Genomic DNA, 20273 nt, shown 5'->3' with positions numbered 1-20273 from the left:
AAAAATGGTATGCTCCAATTGAGGTCCTCTTAACTTGCTCCTACCTCCGCATTCCACAGCATGAGTAGACCTGCCTTTGGGGAGACGCTGCCACCTGCTGGAGCCTGTGAGTTTGTAGCAGGGAAAAAAAACTATTTTGAGTGTTTAGTTATATTTTTCTAAGATTAACAGTTTTGATTTTCTCTAAGCGGAATTACTAGGTTTGCATAACACAACAATCCACCATGGGTCCTAGCAATGGGGGTTTGTTGTGTCATCTGACTCTAGGCCACTTCTTGCAGGATGGCTTACGTTGGGGTAAGAAGTCACTGTGGCAAATCATGGCTTGTTTTAGTGGTTGACCATAGGTGGTCATGTAATCCAAACCTGACAGAGCGGTTCCTTCATTTGGAATCAGCTAGCAAGTTGCTTGGCAAGGATAGCAAAAGAATCCTGTTACTCTTCGTTATCTTGCCTTTGCTGCCCCCAGTGCTAGCCCCTCCTCTGTTGTCCAAGTGGCACTTTGGAGTACCACCACCCTTTCTGTGTTTATTTTTTCATTCTCAGAATATTGCACAATTGTGTTTGTTTTCTTTTAAAAAAGCAGTGTTTTGAAGGTGTGCAACTGTGCACCTACAGCTACCAATATGTGTGGTTTTGCCTTGCTAATTACCTTGCAAGTTTCACCTTTCAAAGGGATGTAGAGCAGGTGATGGATTGTCAACATGTGCATAGGCTAATCTGGTGCAGTTTCCAACTGTCAATCATAAAGTTGTGTGCACATGGGGAGAGGGGTGATTTAAGTTGGCATACTAAAAGGGGGTGGAGGCAGTATCTCCCCTTTAATAATGTAATTGCAACTAATGCAGAAAGGGAAGATATTAACCCCCCTCAATTCATTCCTATGGATCCCTTCCTTGGCAGTTCATTAAAAACATCCCTGAGGAGGCAGCTTAGTGGGATGAAGTTAATACTGGCCCATGGGGGTGAGGATGGTGTCAGTACCTTGGGAGGTAAGCACCCCGTTTAGTTTGCTATTTGTCAGGTTTTTCTTTTTTAAAAAACTGTCAGGAATATTTACACATTTTGGGGGCCTGGGAAGTAATTGGGGTGGGGGGAATTTGTGTACTTGAAGTAATGAAGAATTCATTTAGGGAAGCAAATTTCCTCTTCATATTCTTTCTGGACATTAAATTTGCATTTATTTCTCCTCTGTTTACTTCTCAGTTACTAAATTTACATCTATTTCTCATTCCATCCAAATCTGCATTTTTTAGAACTGCTTGGGAAATGCAGTAACCACAGCAGTAAGTGCTCTGAAAAGCAGACTTTAAAAAAAGGCAGGGAAATTAAGATTTCCTCTTTTTGGAGCAGCTGATGAATCAGAAATGTTGAAAAGGCAGAGGGCATGACTAAAGTGAATCCAACAGGCTTGTATTGCTAAGGCAGTAATACTGTTAATACTGTACCTACTTTGGTGCTTTTCCTCTTTTAATTTTCAGTTGACTGCCTGGCAATTGGGAGCCAGGCAACAATGCATCAATTACAAGGCTACTGACAAAACTTGTAAGGCAATTGATAAGACAAGACTACACTTATTGAATTAGGATAAGTGTGCACTGGATCACCTGTGAAAGACCAAAATGTTTTTTTTTTTTTTCAAAAAATGATAAACACAGTTGCACAATTTTCAGGGGCTGAGACTCCAGTTGCATTTTCTGAAGCGGTTTGGTTTGACTTGAACAGCCATGAAGAAAAACAGGTAGCCATCAGACAGAGGGGAAGGAGACAAGATGGAGTCAAAGGCCACTGGGATACTGGCTGATGAACCACAGTGGTAGGAAGGAAGAACAACCTACACTGCATAACTTATCTGCAGAGTGGCTTAGCATGGCATGCAAACAGAGCCAGTATCTTTTCTGAACCATTTAAGAAGCTGAGCCTATATTGAATCATTGCATCCATATGCAGCACATGTGCCTGCCAAGCAGGGTAAGTATATAATTTGGCTTGTATTGCTTTAAGATATGGAGCTTCCTTATTAGAATGGGGAATGGTAGCCTTCCTGTGTGATTTACCTAGGCTTGTTCCAGGTGTGCCATAAAGCAAGAATGAAAGAAAGAAAATAAAAATGAGTAAGACCCAAACTTGAACTGTTTGGATCAGAGATGAGAAGATTTATACAAAGCAGATAAGTTTGTTTTGATTTCATTAATGGGATCTTATAATTTTTAAAAGCCTGATGCCACTGGTACAGTGGACAATTTAAACATTCTACTGGCATATGGGTACCCTATTACTTTGCACCAATAATAGCAGAATTTAGTAATGTAAAGGTGGTAGACAAGAGGAAGACAGATGATCAGTTGCAAGAAAAAACACCAGAGGTATGTTCTTTTCTGGGCAGCTATGCAAGAACACAGTAGTCAAAAGGTAAATACCATTAAGAATAAAGAGCACTGATGGGTTCCACTTAGCAAGTTTTGGAATGGCATAAAGGCCAGAACAGCTCCTTTATTTAAAAAAAAGTCTCATGCATTAAAAATGCTTGAGAACAATATGTTAGGGCTGGAATTGGAATTCTTCCAATAATACGGTATAGTGGTTTCAGTACTGGACTAGGGACCTCAGATCTTGGTCCTAGTCCAAGATTTTCCAAAGACTGGATGACTTTGCATCAGTCACCTATTCTCCACCTAACCTACCTCACAGCGTTGCTTTGGAGCTATATAAACTACCTTGGGTTCCTCACAAGAGGAACAAAGGTGGAATATAAAAGCAGTCTGATGATAATGTGAACCACCTGGAGAAGTTCTACTATTGAGTGGTATTAAAATAGAATTAATATTAGTAGTAGTAATCATCATCATTATTTATCATTATTATAGTAATCTATATTAGCCCCATAGTGCCCAGAACCCATATGGAAAAGAACTGAATGGCTCAGTATGCCTTCAAGCAAGCTAAGCCAACCAAATTGACTATCAAACTGGAATGTAATCAGCACATTTTCCACTGAAACCATATTATGGGACCTGTAACAATGGCATGGGACCTGTTTCTGGCAATGAGCACTATTCTAGGAAACTACCATGCAAATACAAATTGGTGTTACATGCTGTCAAGTCATCTCCAAGTTTTGGTGAGCCTATGAATGAAAGTCCTCCAAAACATCCTATCCAATTTTTTTTTTATCAACTTTCTTCACTGTCCAGCTTTTACACCCATACTTAGCAATCAGGAATACAATTGCACGGACGATCTTGGCTATAGCCTCCAGTGAAACATCCTTACATTTAGGATCTTTCTAATTCCTTCATTGCTGCTCTGGCAAGTCTCACTCTTCTAATTTCTTGGCTGCAGTCAATCTTTAACAATATCAGTGTCTCCACCATTGACCTTAAAGTGGTGTGATTCTTCTGTAGTCAAGATTTTTGTTTTTTTAATATTCAGTTGCAGTACTGCTTTTGCACTCTCCTCTTTCACTTTCATCAGGAGTTATTTCAATTCAATGCTGCTTTCTGCCAATAAGATGGTATCATCTATATAACTTAAATTATTGAATTATCTTCCACCAATTTTCACTACTCCAATTCTCTTATCCATATAAGCTTTCCTTGTATGTTTGGCTTAAAGATTGAACTGTAAGGGAGATAAAATATACATTGCCTCTCACTGTGCCTACAGTAAACCATTTTGTTTCTCCATATTCTGTCCAAAGACAACAGCTCTCATCAACAACAAAGGGTACACATCAGGGCAATCAAGTGCAGAGGCACCTCCATTACTTTCAGAACCATCCATAGCTTTTCATGATCCACACAGTCAATGGCTTGATGTAGTCTATAAAGCACAGATTGATTTTCTTCTGATATTCTTTGGTGCACTCCAGGTACTACCATATTGCAAATGCTTACAATGAGCATTTGCAATGTGATCTCTAGTACCTCTTTTTTCATTATCCACCTTCATCAGGCATCTCTTGCTCCATATACAGTGATATTGCTTGTCGCAACACTTTGAGCACCATTTGCTTACATGGGGAATCTGTGCATTGTTCCTATGACCGGTGCCCTCTTTTGCATCTCCCCTCTTGGGAACTGGAATGTATATTGAATGCATCCTGCCTGTGGGCTACTGTTTCGTTTTTCATACTTGTTGGTATGTTCTTGTTAGGATTTGAACCAGTTCAGTATCTGCAGTTTGGAATAGTTCTATTGGCATCCTATCTTTGTTCCTTCCAAGTGCTTTCAGAGCAGTTTTCACTTCACTTTCTATTAATAGTAGTAGTAGTAATAATAATTTTAATTTCTATACCACCCTATAGCTGAAGCTCCCCAAGCAGTTTACACAGCCTATAAAAACAGATGATAAAAATCTCAGAAAATCAGAAAAATATTATACATTTTAAAACGGCTAAAAACAGGTAACAAAACCAGACAATAACAGGGAATATCAAAGGGGTGACTCTGCAAACACCTGTTGATCCTCCTCAAGTCTCTGGCTGGCTAAGTAAGTTTTTAAAAGTCTCAGAAGGGAGGGCCCTCTTAACCTGGTGATGAAAAGATAACTGATTCAGCACCACCACATCAGGGAGGCCACTACTAAGAAAGCCCTCCCCCTTGTTGCCGCTCTCCTTGGAAGAAGGCCCCAGAGGTTCTTTCTCATAGGATTCTTTTTGAAGAAGTGTATCTTCCTTTCTTTACTTCTCTATATTCTTTCCACCTCCCCTTTATTTTCTCCTGGTCAGATATTGTGTCCTTTCATTTGTCTTTCAGCATTATTGATCTAGGCTTGAATTACTATGGGATGGTGTAATGTGGTGTCCTGCAACAGCAGAGGGTTGGACCTGATGTCCTTCATGGCCCTTCCAACTCTACTATTCTGTGATTCTACTACCTTAAAACTGTAGTACAGACATATCCTAAGGAACCAAGAACTCTCAGATTTCAAGCAGGACTGCCAGCCAATCAGAATAATCTGCCAAAGCAACCTGTGCCTTTAAACAGAATCCTGGGCAGCAGAAATCAACATATCAGGCATTCTGTAGCATGGTGGTAAGTATTAGCATTGCAAATATCTGTAGCTCCAGCTGTTGTTAAAGGTATCCTAGAACAAGGTCTGCATTTGTTTCCTTTTCCTAAGTTGCCAATCATCTTTGCAGCATGCATGCATTTTTATTTGAAATGATGAATTCTGATTCTGCTCACTTCCTTTTAGGCTGTAAGAGGTTTGCTCTTTTCCTGTGTGTTTGCTAGTTTCCCAACAGAAAATGGGAATTGAAAGTGCTTCAAATATCATCACAGGCCTCCTCTTAAGTTCACCAGGTGCGTGCCTACTTTTTTGGTTTAACTCAAATGTACTTGTATATGGGGAAATCTTTGGTTCTTTTGCCTTACAAGTTCTTATGGGCCTTGAAAGCGGCAATCTTGTTTGTCCTTTTCTCCAAGGGTGACAAAACCATTTTTGGCAGCATCTCCTGCCTCATGGCGCTGTTGTGAACAGGTCTTTCCCTCCCTCTTTTCCATTCCAGCAGACTCAGATGAAACCTTAGAAGGATGGTTCTTTTATTAAGGCTTAACAGGTTACAGAATGGTATAAATCAGTGTAGTGTGTTCTCTGATGTGAGAAACATCTGTCCATGTGAAAAGATTAATCCAAACTGAAACTTACTCTCCTTCCTTCCTTTTTTGACTCAACCCTCAAGGTGGCTCCTGCTGCATGAGTGCTAAATGACAGGGAGCGTAGGACACTTATCTGGTCTGCTTGTTTTGCCTGTTGTCTCCTGCCCAGGTCCAGAACTGCCTCCCAGGCTGCCCCCTTCCCAGCCTCCCTCCTTTTCCAAGACAGGCTGATTTTCATGCTCTTTCTGGGCCTAGACATCCTTGAAACCACCAAGTCCTCTGCCACCTCCTCAATATCTGTCTGAGCAGACCATATTGCTCAAGAGCTCTCTCCAGGTGCTCCATAAAAGAGAGAGATTCCATGTATCTGTCTAACACGATGGAAATGCACAGACAAGGAAACGTGCACCTGTTACATGCATAGAAATTTGTATTTGGTAAGAAGTTGGCAAACTACTCATCACTACAAGTAGCTTGCATATGATAAGACAGTAATTTATCTCTAAGAAGCTATATCATGAGCTATATCATACTGTGTTTTTGAAGCTGTGCCACTTCAGACAGCAAGTATTCTATCACAGTGCTTCCCAATATTTTTTTCTTTTGAATCAGTAAACTCACATGGAAGTGAGAAGGATTTTAGCTACACTCTGCCTAACATGGCAGTTTCCAGTATTCAGGCAGTTGGTTTTTAACCTGAGAAGCTTTCCAATATAAGAGTTTGAATTGGTTGAATCCAAGGAAGGCTGAACTACAATATTTTTCTCTACATGTAGCATATCAATCATATGCTATTGCTGAAAGATCCGGGAAACCTGGATGGTGTTAGGGCTGCATCCCAGAATCTCTTTTGATGACATGGGCTGGCAAGACATGCCTCTGTACATGTGCAGAATGGTACCCCCTTATCAACAAGCAGCTTCAGGGATTAAGAGATTGTCATATCCTTAGTACAGCTGCAAAGAAGTTCAGAGAAACTGAGAGGTAATAATGCTATTGGTCCAATCAGGCTCAGAAACTACAAATGAATATGCCATGGAGTGAATCTTAAGCGAATACCATTGCTGTTCTCTTTGTCTGAGATAAGAAATACGGTACCTGATAGTGCTCTTTTGTGTTCAGCTTCATTCTATCCTCCTCCATTGGGTTATGGATATTTTCAGAGTGGCTTTTCAGGAGTGGAAGAGGGTGACCCCACGAGGCAGTTTTATACAATCCTGAGTTCCCAGTACCTTTCTGGCCATGTGGTGTGAACCTTGCCAAGTCATCCAGGGACATTGTAGGTCTCATGTGTTCAGCAGAAAGCCTATAGTCCACCAGGGGAGAAGCAGGACCTCGTGTGTGTGAAGGTTTAAGGGAACCATGTGATCCACTGAGGGTGGAACGAGTGGCTCTTGTTGCTCCAGAAATGGGGAACAGCCCCTTCCCACCAGTGTCAGACTTTCCCACCTCTGAACAGATGGAATTGCACTGGGAGGAATCTATTTCACACTCTGGGGGAGCAGTCACAAACTGATATTCATACTCTGGCAGTCTCTCCCTGCCAGTCCCAGTGGAGGCCTCCAAGTTGGTGTTTTCCAGCAGGGTTACTGAAGGAAGATTCTCAGAAAGAGTCGTGGTCTGGGACCTGGGGCCCAGCTCTTTGACGTATTTAGCTGGGATGTAGAAAGGCCGGGCTTCTTTGCTCTTTCTAACATGCCACCAGTGGTCATTTGTTCTCCTCAAAAGCATGTATCTTTCATTGGGTTTGATTGAAATAAATCGCCCATCCTTGGAGGTGTATTCAAAGGCATACTCCACCAAAACATATGTCTCTTCCTCTCTGCCTGGTGACTCCATTGTAGTGTCCAAAAGTGTCTTCCTGTGAACAGTTTTATTCTCTGAAAGACAAGGAGAAATAACGATGGAAGGGGTGGATTTAGGCCCATGTACTTATACTATTATTTTTAAAGTGGAAAGAAAATACAGTCAAAAACATGGAGAATTCTTCCGCCCACATGAACAGTAAATGTAATAGAAATGCACTTTTTGGATTACAAATCTGCTTCTGTTTATGTATTACATTTGTATACTTCCCCATAGCCCATAGGGCTGTCTGGGTGGTTTATAGAATGTAAGTATGCAACAAGAACAAAATAAGAAAAATAAGATTCTTGTGCTAGACAAGGTTCTATGCACAACATGTTATTTTGTTAGGACACAAACCTATCCATGGCTCTCTTGGGAGTGCTAGCAGTTGCAGCACTGTCTAAACATGCATAGTTTTCCACCATTAGTTAATTAATGTTAGGGATATATATTCAAGGATATGATTTAATTTGATGCTCAGGTGCCAAAATTCAAGTACTTTGGAAAAGATAAATTCTGTGATAAGTATGCAATTCCTTCTAATGGAATAATTTTGGGCCACAGACACTCAGTACTTTGGGATCATCAGGGGTTTATCTTAAATTCATTAAACAGTTGCAAACATAGTTGCAGCAAGTGTTTTTTTTTTTTTTTGTCATAGAACACACTGGAATGGAGTTCCGGCACCTTTTATCCAACAGATTTTCCAAGTTTTAAATGTAACTTTTGAAAATTTGATGTTTGGTCCACATGGATTTGAATCGCCCTTTTGAGCGTAGCAGGTTGGTGGCAAAATCATTAAAACGGTGCATGTGGGCTGCTTGTGTATCGAATCCGATGCGTGCGCACTTCATCCGCGCTGGTTGTGATGGCGCTGCTCAGCTTGTGATTGGTCGTGTGGTTGCGCACTGAGTGCTTACTGTGGGTGGTAACCGTTATGTTTCATTACACAACTGACGTGTGTGGGTGTGTGTACAGTGATTGACTACGTGCGAAAGGTAAACAAATTCATGAGTTCTGGCACCGTTTTTCTTACAAAAAATAGCACTGGTTGCAGCTACTAAGAATGAAGTAGCTCTTTCATTTAAGATGTGTTCGTCCAAAATGTAGGAGATTGCCAGATGTTTATTTATTTTATTTATTTATTTTTCAATTTATATCCTGCCTTTTTCCTACAAAGGGCTCAAGGCAGCTTACATCTCCTCCTCCATCTTATCCTCACAACAACAACCCTGTGAGGTAGACTGGGCTGAGAGTCTGTGACTGGCCCAAAGTCACCCAGTTGGCTCCATGGCCGAGCAGGGACTAGAACCCAGATCGTCTGAGTCCCAGTCCCATGCTCTTAACCACTACCCCACACTGGCTCTCATGATGTTAAAATGGACTGAAAAATGGTCTCCTTGTATAAATTCCATGAAAACTAGATACAGCTCTTGGGAGATACATGATGTGTCATCACTGGCTGTGTACTTCCATAGAGGAGATTGCAGCTTTTTGGCAGAGATAAAGATTCACTACAGATAGTCACAGCTACATGATGTATCTCTAGGGAAATATGACATGTTTGGTGATGCATTATGAGTGGCAGCCTAATTCCCTAAAGAGACAGTACTAATGGCTTTTTGTTCTGGATGTCAGGTCGAAAGTACCCAAGCCAGTGTGCTTTGGGGCACATGCATAGCATATAGTTCTCCTTTGGTTTTTCTTTAGCATTTACCGTTGGAAGCGGGCCTCAACTGCTACAAGACCTTTTATGGTGAGATACAGAAAATGGCTGTACAAACAACCCTTCAGGCCTACTTCAAGAAAATGGCTCCAGTGGTAACTATTCCTCCCTCTCGAGCTGCACAAACCTGACTCCAGCACCAGGTCCATTTCCCACCAGTTAATGCTAGGTTTAATGTTATCTCAAGAATGTTCTAAACTCTTAAGAACTGTTTCTTTTCTTTTATTTTTTTTTACAATACTGTGTAACTTACCGTGCCTCACCCATACACAGATTCATTCATCCATTCATATTCTCTCTCTCTCTCTCTCTCTCTCTCTCTCTCTCTCTCTCTCTCTCTCTCCTCAGTACCTGTAGAGTCACTTTATTGTTACTGTATTGTTATTGTTATTACAATGCTGTATTGCATTTAAGATTTTTTAATGAACATGTAAGTGTTAAGTGTTTAAATCTGTTGAAAGGTAAAATATTCATATACTAAGACAAGCATTTGGCTTACTCATGTGATCCGACTTACATACAAATTCGACTTAAGGATGTTCTCAGGAACGGAACTTGTCCATAACCAGGGGACCACCTGTGTAAATTAAATATTTTTAATTAAGTTAATAAGTATTAATACACTTAATACATTTTATTTTAATTTAGTTCATTTAGGACTTGATAATTAGAAGATGGAATAATAGTATTTATTTACTTATTTGATAAGTCAATTGGATTATATCCTGAGAGCCAATATGATATAGTGGTTAGAATGCTGACCTGGGGATCTGGAAACTGCAGGTTCTAGTTCCCACTCAGTCATGGAGCTCACTGGGTGACTTTGAGCCAGTCACAAACTCTCAGCCTAACCTACCTTACAAGGAGAGCAAGAGAAGTCCTATGGAAGCCATCTTGAATTCCTTGAAAGGAAAAATATGGGATATGAATAAATATATTATTGAAAATACTGTAGGAACAGGCAGGGATGCATTTCTAGTAACAGCCTGTTTGGTTAAAGAAAATGGATGTTCTATGGTTATAATGATCAGATTTAATTGTGGTTTAATTAAATTAGCACAATTGTTTGCATGTTATTTTTGAAATAGTATTAATAATGTATTCTACACAGATCTATCTTTCCATCCTAACAGAGTAGGAAACCAAAACCAGACCAGCTAGTATGAGGCCAATTTCCAAAACATAGTTTGGTTCCTTCCTCTCTCCCATCCTTGGTTAATGTTAACTATGATTTAGCATTATGTCTGCACTGAAATAACCACAGTTACTAACTGTAGCAACTGTAACCACTGTCTGAACATGGCTGGGTTCACTCTCTTTGGCACCAAACTCCCACCTTAACATTGCCCTTGCCAAGGCTTAAAATCCACCGATTTGTGCTTCTGTGAATGAAAACATTTGTAAAAAGGAGGTTAAATTTAAACATTGCATATTTTGTGTATAATTTCCCAGTCAGCTCATATCTCTGGTGGGTGGGTGGGTGGGGGGGGGGGAGGGGACAAAATAGGAAAAAAAAACCCTGCAGAAAGCCCAAAAGTGTTTGCAGCAGCAGTGAGCAGGGGAAGACTTGTTCCTTGCAAAGATTATCTGGGATACCTCCAGGAGGACCAAGCACGGAGGAGGGGGCCAGCAACCTACCATATGCCCAGTCATTTGCCATGCGTATTATAGGACCCTCAGGTGATTCACCCACACTACACAGTGTGGGTTGTCATATCTGAATCTAAGAAATCATAAACATATTTATTAATGACAATTGTAAAGCCATGTCAACAATCCTATGAGTTTCAGACTATTAATGGAATAATAGTACAGGTGTCTCCAACCTTTTTGGGCTGGAGAGCACATTTGGAATTTTTAATGAATGCTCTTGCAAAGTGGCTTCTATGGTGGAGCTTGCCTGTTCACAAAAAGGGATTGCCAGGGTACTGTGTTCCAAAAAACAAAACATTTTTGAAGCTCTAATAAAAGCTCTTTGGGGCCACACTTTGAAGATACAATGGAAGTGTAAAAGAAATGGTTTCTTGCAATCCTCACCCAAGAATAGGCTTGATAATGTGCTCGAAGTTGTGTTTGATCACAATTTTTCCTCCACCTGTAGTTTAGCCACTGTCCCAGTTGCTTCATTGTCCTCAGCTCAGGTGTACATAGCAAGGTGCTGCTGAGGCCCTGCAAAAAGGTAAAGGGAGCTTAGACATACTCATGACAACTAGGTGGGACAGCTCCATATTCCATAGTGACCAGGGTATGTACAGCACCAAACTTGTTCTTTTATACTGAGTACCCCACCCCTCTCTCTCACACACAATCTCATTAATAAAATCTCAGGTACAGAGAATGATTGAAACCAGAAATTCAAGTATATATTGGACATAACAGCATGTCATGACAACCCACTCTAGCAATGAGCCACAGTACTTCAGTGGTTGAACTAACAATCCATGGGGCACCCAACCAATGACTGCGTTCACCATGCTGCCCTTCTCCACTGCAGTCACACGCCCTTTTGTATTCACTGAGGTTCTCAACTCTTCAACTCTACCTTTTAATTCTGAAATGGAGCATTGGTAAGTGGTTCATTACGCCATTATTAAAAGAAATTTTGTGCCTGATTTTTTCTAGTTATTTGGTTGTTTCTGTTTCATACCTTCACAAGTATGAACTTGCACTAGTCCCAAATGGCATGCCTCATCTGGGGGCAGTGTCCAGTGGGCTGTCTGCTGTCAAAGTGCAGAAAGCACCCCTCATAAGCATTGACCTATGGAGGTTACCAAGAGCTTTATTTCTGAGTTTGGTTTCTCTTGACAGCTGTCAAAAGTTGAACTGTCAAGAGTCACAAGTGATCTTCGCTCATGAAAAAGCAGTGGTGACCAGATCAACCCCTTCACAGTGGGATCGTCAAAGGTTATTGTTTTTTGTTTGCTTTTCTTTTTTAATTTTAAGGGTTTTTTCCCCCATAGGGACATCTGTGGGCATGGATGCATATGATGTCCCTGTGAAAAAAGCCTTTTAAAAGGAACTGGAGTTTTGACAGCCCACTGTCAAAATTGACAGTTTTCATAAAAGGGGGTGGCTCACACTTTTCCACTTCCCCAAAGGCTTGCAGTAATGGTGGACAGTGCAGACAAGGCACGTCCTGTCACAGGGTTTCCTGCAGTACCCAAGGGAGGACTAAGGGGGAAGGAGAATGGGGACAACTCACAGCCAGCCCAGTTGTGTTTTGGTGCACCAGAAGCAGTTTCATTAAGAAATCACCTTGTGTAGCTTGACACTGTGGGATGTCATGATGTGAGAACTTGGCTTGCAAGGTGGCTTACAAACATAAATCTCAGTAGCATAATATAATCTTTAACACAAAATCAGAAGACTGCAAGCACTAGCTACAACAGCTACACTTTCTTCTGCATAGATGTTCCAGTTCCTAGCCATTACATTCTGCAATGCATTGGTTTCTCTTCAAATCTCCTTTCCATCACTAACCAAGAACTGTATTTCCTATACAGACAGTGCTGAGACCTCCAAGCTGGGCTCAAATGCTTGAACAGAACAGAGTCTAGAAGTTGATTTTCAACACTGGCCAATCGGATGCCTCTATGAGAAGCTCACTGGCCATCAAGGCAACCTGTTTTAATTGCATTTAAGATGAAGTCCAGCTCCTGAGGTAACAAAACTACCATGACATTGTAGACCTACAAAATTACCATTCTTGCCCTGGATATTGCCACTGGCACAAGAGTAAATGATGCTCCCAAATTCCAGCCACTTACCATTTTCAGTGAGGGTGCAGTACCTCTTTCAGGGATGAATTTCATTTTAGAGAAGTTTTTGGAGGCTGCATTGTATAGCAGTGATGTGTGGGGCTAAGGTAAAAGGGGCAGAGGCAAAATCTAAAAAATGCCGACAAATTTTATCATAATGCTCTTGATGCCAGTAACTTAGCCTTAAGAAGGCATTTCGACATTTTAGAATGGAGAACAACTGTGTAAAAGGTCAGGAAACCACCAAACAGTGGTTGTTGAGGGAAAGGGAGCATAGCCTTCTCGGGTGCCCTTGCGGGCCAGACTCGGACCCAGGCCTGAGGTTTCACACTTCTGATTTACACTTTTCTTTCTGAACACAATTATCCAAGTCATAAAATATCCCAGAAAACTATTGCTATTTGGCATTGGGATGTTTTTTGTACTAGCTGGTATGGAGTGCTGGAATAAAAACTGGCCAATAAAAACCAATCTGGGAAGCAGGCTGTTATTTTATTATTGCACTTCAGTGTGTTATGAAGCACTTTGAGCACAATGTATCTGTCAAAAATGCAGTTTTTCCATAAGTTGCTGTTGACTTTCTACTGGTATGCATGGCACGAAACTCTTTTAGAGCAATAACCAGTCCCAAGCTCTTCCTTATCTGTGGAGCTTTGTTAGTTCCAGCCTGCAGGGAAGTGAAATCGACTAAGAGAAAGATGGAAAGCACTTGGCTTTCCAAAAGTGCAATTTAGACAACACACAGATTGCCTGTGATTGACTCTATCTACTTCAGTCTGAGCGTGCATGAGCTGAATTAGAATCAGGATTGTACCACTCTGGGAATGGGGAGATTCAAGCTTTCCCCTCCCATTTTCATTCTAAAATTCCACTCCCCTTGTCATGATTTGAAGCAAGTACAGTGTTGCCCTGTGCCTTTTCTGTTCCAAAGGTCTATGTGAATATACTTTTGCTTGAGTTGTATAGTAAGGCTGTGTTATTCAGTCGCAAAGTTGTGCCCCAGTCTTCGCGACCCCATGGACAACTTTCCTCCAGGTTCTCCTGTCCTCCACCATCCCCTGGAGTCCACTGAAGCCCACGCCCACCTCTCCAGTGACCCCATCTAGCCACCTCAACCTCTGCCATCCCCTTCTCCTTTTGCTTTCAATCATTTCCAGCATCAGAGTCTTTTCCAATGAGTCCTTCCTTCTCATTAGGTGGCCAAAATATTTGAGCATCAGCTTTAATACCTGACCTTCTAAAGAGCAGTCAGGGTTGATTTCCTTCAGGATTGACTGATTTGATCTCCTTGCAGTCCAAGGGACTCGCAGGAGTCTCTTCCAACACCACAATTAAAAAGCATCAAGTCTTCCGTGCTCAGCCTTCCTTATGGCCCAACTCTCACAGCAAACATTACAACTGGGAAAACCATAGCTTTGAGTATACAAACTTCTGTCAGGAGGGTGATGTCTCTGCTTTTTAGTATGCTGCCTAGATTTGCCATAGCTTTCCTCCCAAGGAGCAAGCATCTTTTAATTTCTTGGCTGCAGTCACCATCTGCAGTGATCTTGGAGCCCAGGAAAATAAAATCTGTCACTACCTCCATTTCTTCCCCTTCTGTTTGCCAGGAAGTAATAGGACCAGATGCCATGATCTTAGTTTTCTTAATGTTGAGTTTCAGGCCAACTTTTGCACTTTCCTCCTTCACCCACATCAAGAGGCTCTTTAGTTCCTCTTTACTTTCTGCATATAGAGTGGTATCAACTGCATATCTGAGGTTGTTGATATTTCTCCCAGCAATCTTAATTCCAACTGGTGATTCATCTAGCCCCACCTTTCTTATGATGTACATAAGTTAAATAGGCAGGGTGACTATATGCCCCAACCCTAACCATACTCCTTCCCCAATTTTGAACCAATCAGTTGTTCTATATCTAGTTCTAACTGTTGCATCTTGACCCACATTTCTCAAGAGACAAAGAAGATGGTCTGGTACTCCCATCTCTTTAAGAACTTGCCACAATTTGTTGTGGTCCACTCAATCAAGGCTTTAGCATAGTCAATGAAGCAACAGTAGATATATTGTATAGTTCTTCTGAGTAATCTTGCCACCTCTTCTTAATCTCATCTGCCTCTGTTAGGTCCCTGCCATTTTTGTCCTTTATCATGCCCATCTTTGCATGAAATGTTCCCTTTATCTCCAATTTTCTCAAAGAGCTCTCTAGTCTTTCCCATTCTATTGTCTTCCTCTATTTCTTTGCACTGTTCATTTAAGAAGACTTCCTTATCTCTTCTAGCTATTTTCTGGGATTCAGCTATTTTCTGCATTCAGTTGAGTGTATCTTTCCCTTTCTGCCTTGCCTTTCCCTTCCCTTCTTTCCTCAGCTATTTGTAAAGCCTCCTCAAACAGCCATTTTGCTTTCTTGCATTTCTTTTTCTTTGGTATGGTTTTAGCTGCTGCTTCCTGTACAATGTTGTGAACCTCTGTTTCAGGCACTCTATCAGATATAATCCCTTAAATCTGTCACCTCCACTGTATATTCATAAGGAATATAATTTAGGACATACCTGAATGGCTTAGTGCTTTTCCCTACTTTCTTCAATTTAAGCCTGAATTTTGCAATAAGAAGCTCATGATCTGAGCCACAGTCAGCTTCAGGTCTTGTTTTTACTGACTGGATAGAGCTTCTCTTCTCCACCTTGGGCTGCAGAACACATAATCTGATTTTGGTGTTGACCATCTGGTGAGGTCCATGTGTAGAATGTCCATGTGTTGGAAAAGAGTGTTTGCTATGACCAGCATGCTTGCTTGACAAAACTCTGCTAGCCTTTGCCCTGCTTCATTTTGTACTCCAAGGCTAAACTTGCCTGTTATTCAGGTTATATTTTGACTTCCCACTTTAGCTTTCCAATCCCCCATGATGATAAGGACATCATTTTTGGTGCAAGTTCTAGCAGGTGTTGTAGATCTTCATAGAACTTCAGCCTCTGTGAAGAACTTCAGCACCAGTGGTAGGGGCATAGACATGGACTACTGTGATGTTGAATGGTTTGCTTTGGATTCAAACTGAGATCATTCTGTCATTTTGGAGATTGTATCCCAGTACTGCTTTTCCTATTCTTTAATTGCCTATGAAAACTACTCTATTTCCTCAGAGGGATTCTTGCCCGCAGTAGTATCCCTGATGGTCATCTGAATTAAATTCACCCATTCCTGTCCATTTTAATTCACTGATTCCTAAGATATCAATGTTCGGTCTTGTCATCTCATGTTTGACCACGTCCAGCTTACCTTGATTCATAGATCTTACATTCCAGGTTCCTATGCAGTATTGCTCTTTACAGCATCGGACTTTCCTTTCACCACTAGATACATCCACAACTAGTGCCCTTTCAGCTTGACCCAGTCAGTTAATTCTTTCTGGCACTACTAGTACTAGCCTTCTACTCTTTCCTAGTCGCACACTGGACACTGTTCAACCTGGGAGGCTCATCTTCTGGTGTCATATCTTTTATCCTTAAAATATCTCTTCAAACAATTATAGTAGAAATTAGAAAGGTCTGTTCTAGGAGGCTGATAGATCCACCTAGCTTCCTTACAGCTTCACGGGATTCTCCTGTCACCTCAGCAGGTGATTCCGCAAAACCCCTTGTTGACTTTTGGAATGGAGAAATGGCCTGGATCACTAACACAATCATACCTGAGTTCCCTCCTGGTTTGTGTAGTACAAAATGGGGTCTCTGGTGCTCAAGGGAGCTGAGGTGATGAAATGAATGACAGCTATAGTAAAGTTGATGAAAACTTAGAATAAGTATAACTGAGCATGGGCTATAGTCCATTTGAAGATTTACTCCTTTGGTGGTGGTGGCAGTATAAAAATAATGCTTTTTCACCTCTACTGCATCTGAACAGAGTCATCCAGTGAGCCAAAGCTGTATTATATGCTGGCCCATGAGAAGAAAGCACCTGCCATGAACAATTTAAACAACACCTGGCACATAAAATTGCTTGTAATCGATGATGATTGGGGTGCCCTTGGGCCAACTGATGTATCTTTGACTTCTGCCTGTCCTGTTACAACACTTCCCAGTTTGCACAATACAAGGATTGGGCAGGATCTTTGGAGAGCTGAGATCGACCACATTTAGGAAGGTCCCACGGTGGGACATGCTGAGTGAGCACCTCTGTAACAGGCTCATTTTGCTAACTTTTGGCCTATTTTGCTAATTAACATATATGTTAATATAGTGACTGCTATTTGAGTTAATATACTTCAGTAAGCTATTACAACATTGTTTTTCCTTTGCTATTTGAGTTGTTTGGGTTTGTGCATGTTTTTTTAGAATTTAATAAGATGAGTAATTAAGATTTATTTAAATACATTGGGAGTTAGTTTATGGGATAACATAGATACACTTGCAATTAATACTATGCCTTGGATTGTCTGTGTAATACATGGGATTCGCTTATCTATACCAGACAAATACTTTCAGAAAATCATGCTTTGTGTGTTTTTGTTTTGTTTTGTTTTTTGGTGTGGCTTTCTGTATGTCAAGATTATTTCTGAAAAGGATGCAACTTCCAGTTAAAGGAGGTGTATTTGGTTTTCTGGATCTTGCTTTTTTACACTGAATTTACCTGCTGACTCATACTGAATATTGGTCTTTCCTGTATGCCTCAGATCTTCTGCATCTGTCAGTTCTGGAATCTTTTCGTCTGTTTCCTCTCTCTAAATGGATGCTACAAAAATACACAGAGTTCCTCCAATAGTTTCTACACTTAAAGATATGTGGTATATAATGTCATGTGGATTACAGCTTCATTTATTTGTTATAAAATAATTTTATGGGGTAATCTGGATCTAAAAACTGGGATCAAAATGTTTTTGTGGCAGGCTTAGACTGATAACATTTTTACTTTGGATCAAATGGTGGGTACTAATGTATTTCTCATTTTCTGCATGTCAAATTTGACTTGTCAGTAGTGACAGAATGACAATACTTGTAATTGTAGCATTTGTTAGTAATCTTGGTTTGACCCAGGTTATTTACAGTATCAAAGTCTCCATCATTCATGGAAACACTTAGTGATGCTGGCCACACAAAGTTACCCATAGCTACAAATATTTGTTTTGAGTGAATAAATATGATACATAGGGGTTAGTCAGAATGGAACAGCAACGTGGATTGCCTCATTCCACATAACCCGTGGCTTTTATACCTAAAACATTTGCAGATCTTAGGCTTTATCTTATTCAGCAAAAACTTTTGTTTAATATCTATTAAACTCTACCGTTCCTCTTGAATAAGGGACTGACTAATTTGGGTAATTACTGCTGCTAGAATGCAGCTAATGCTTCAAAACATTTTGGCAAAGTCTAATAGTGTTTCTTTCCATGAGATTATTACATGGATAAACTGTTGTATTGGAACAGTCTAATATTTTCTGATACAGTTGCTGTTTTAAATTTTATTTGCATACAAATTAACAAATGGTCAAGGTAGGTGGATTTTCTGTGTCCTTTTGACAACTAGAAGATTGATACTACAATACTAGGTACTTATTTGCTGGCTATAACAGATTGAGGACCTTACAGTGCTTTCAGTATTTGAATAAGGAACATATGTATTTTCATGTATATGCATTTGGTATGTTATAATTGCTGTAGATATATACAAATAAACTTGTTTGTGTTAAGAAGAAAAGGAAAAAAAAGCCAGCAACAGGCTGTGAGACTTATGTTCCAAAAATCTTTCATGAACTACTCCTTGTTGGATAATTTCTGATAAGTCTATCCTTGCTCACGGTGTTGGAGCACATGATGGCATCCCAGCTCCAGATATTTTTGGAGATCAGGGATGTACAATGTGCAGGGTGTCTGTCTGTCTCAACCCCACCACCCACCTTGATGAACCTATTTTATTCTGACTAGAAAATAGTTTGCTATTGATATTGGCATCCTACCACTGTGAAAGCTTAGAATGGACATATTTAGATGGAAATCAAGCTAAGACTCCATAGCAGCTCCAGAAGCTTAGGAAGGTGACACTTAGCCTACTGTTATGATAAACTCTGACTTTTTAAAGCTCCCTCCACTTTTTTCAGGGGCAGTGGGGACAGAGCTGCCTATGTCAGGTTTGCCGGGGTGGGAGGATTGCTCCCTGGACTGCCTGAAGTTGTTCACTATGCTCTAGATCTGTTTTAGTCTTGCTTCAGGCCTCGTTATGGGACAGAAACTACTTGGATTACCTTATTGGTAACTGGCCAAGGGCTGTGTATGCATATTAGTTCTCCTGGACCTCTCAGTGTCTTTTGAAAGCATTGTCCATGGTATCTTTCTGGACTGCCTAGCTGTGATGTGGTTTAGAGGCACCATTTTGCAGTGTTTCCAATCTTTCCCCAAGGTGAAGGTGGTGCTGGGGAGCGACACTTATGTTTGATATCATGACTTCTGATTTTCTTCAGGGATATCATCATGCCATGTTACATATACATGAAGCTGCTAGTGAAGGTGGTTTGGGGTTTGGTATCACTGGTATCATATCCCCAAATCTACCTCTTACCATCAAAATTGAAGGAAGATGCTGAAGTTTTAAGTCACTGTCTGATGTAGTAATAGACTGAATGGATATGAACAAATAAAATTTTGATCCAGTCAAGACAGGTCAACTGAAAGGCAGAACAGGGAATAATGGCTCAATCTGTGTTGAATAGTATCACAACTCCCTTGAAGTTCAGGTTCACTGTTTGGGGGTGCTCCTAGATTGATTGATTTAAAACATTTGTATGCCACCCAATTGTGCCACAGCACCTCTGGGCACCTCTGGGCAGCAGAACCAGATAAAGTAAAATAACACATTTATTTTTAATGTGTTATTGGTTTTTATTGTGAGATAAAAACACAATAAAAACCAATAACATTAAAAATAAAATAGCAATAAAATACAAGCAGAAAATACAAAACAAATGTCTTACGGCATTACTTATTAAAATGTTTTTTAAAAGGAAGATCTTTGCCTGGCACTGAAAAGAAAGGTGCCAGGTGAATCTCCTTGGGGAGAGCAATCCAAATATGGGGAGCAGCTGCAAAGCAGTGCTTCCAACCCCAACCTTGGCCAACCTGTCCAGAAGGACAGCATGGTTGATGGTGTCAAAGGCTGTTGAGAGATCAAGGAAAACCAACTGGGTTGCACTCCCCCTGTCCCTCTCCCTGCACAGGTCATCATACAGGGCGACCAAGGTTGTCTCCATTCCAAACCCAGGCCTAAACCCTGACTGAAATGGATCCAGACAATCTGTATCCTCCAAGAGTGCCTGCAACTGTCCAGCTACCACCTGCTCCAATCCTTGCCCAAAAA

General features: G+C 40.7%; 1 protein-coding gene across 2 annotated transcripts in view; it reads right to left on the bottom strand.

Annotated features, from left to right (window-relative positions):
• ARHGAP27 (Rho GTPase activating protein 27) overlaps positions 1-20273 on the bottom strand; it is a 59672-nt gene that overhangs the window by 33967 nt on the left and 5432 nt on the right. The window contains exons 2-5 of one of the 2 annotated variants that reach the window (XM_044418755.1): positions 11215-11346; positions 10034-10079; positions 9695-9754; positions 6702-7483 (exon numbers count right to left, since the gene is read on the bottom strand). In XM_044418755.1, the coding sequence (XP_044274690.1) occupies positions 6702-7442 (741 nt within the window). In that variant the 5' untranslated portion in view covers positions 7443-7483; positions 9695-9754; positions 10034-10079; positions 11215-11346. The remainder of the gene's footprint in view (positions 1-6701; positions 7484-9694; positions 9755-10033; positions 10080-11214; positions 11347-20273) is intronic. The other variant, XM_044418754.1, reaches the window with a different exon arrangement.

Source organism: Varanus komodoensis, unplaced genomic scaffold (assembly GCF_004798865.1).
Source record: "Varanus komodoensis strain SLA01 unplaced genomic scaffold, ASM479886v1 scaffold92, whole genome shotgun sequence".
In the NCBI taxonomy this organism is placed as follows: domain Eukaryota; kingdom Metazoa; phylum Chordata; class Lepidosauria; order Squamata; family Varanidae; genus Varanus; species Varanus komodoensis.
This window is presented reverse-complemented; position numbering and strand designations above follow the sequence as displayed.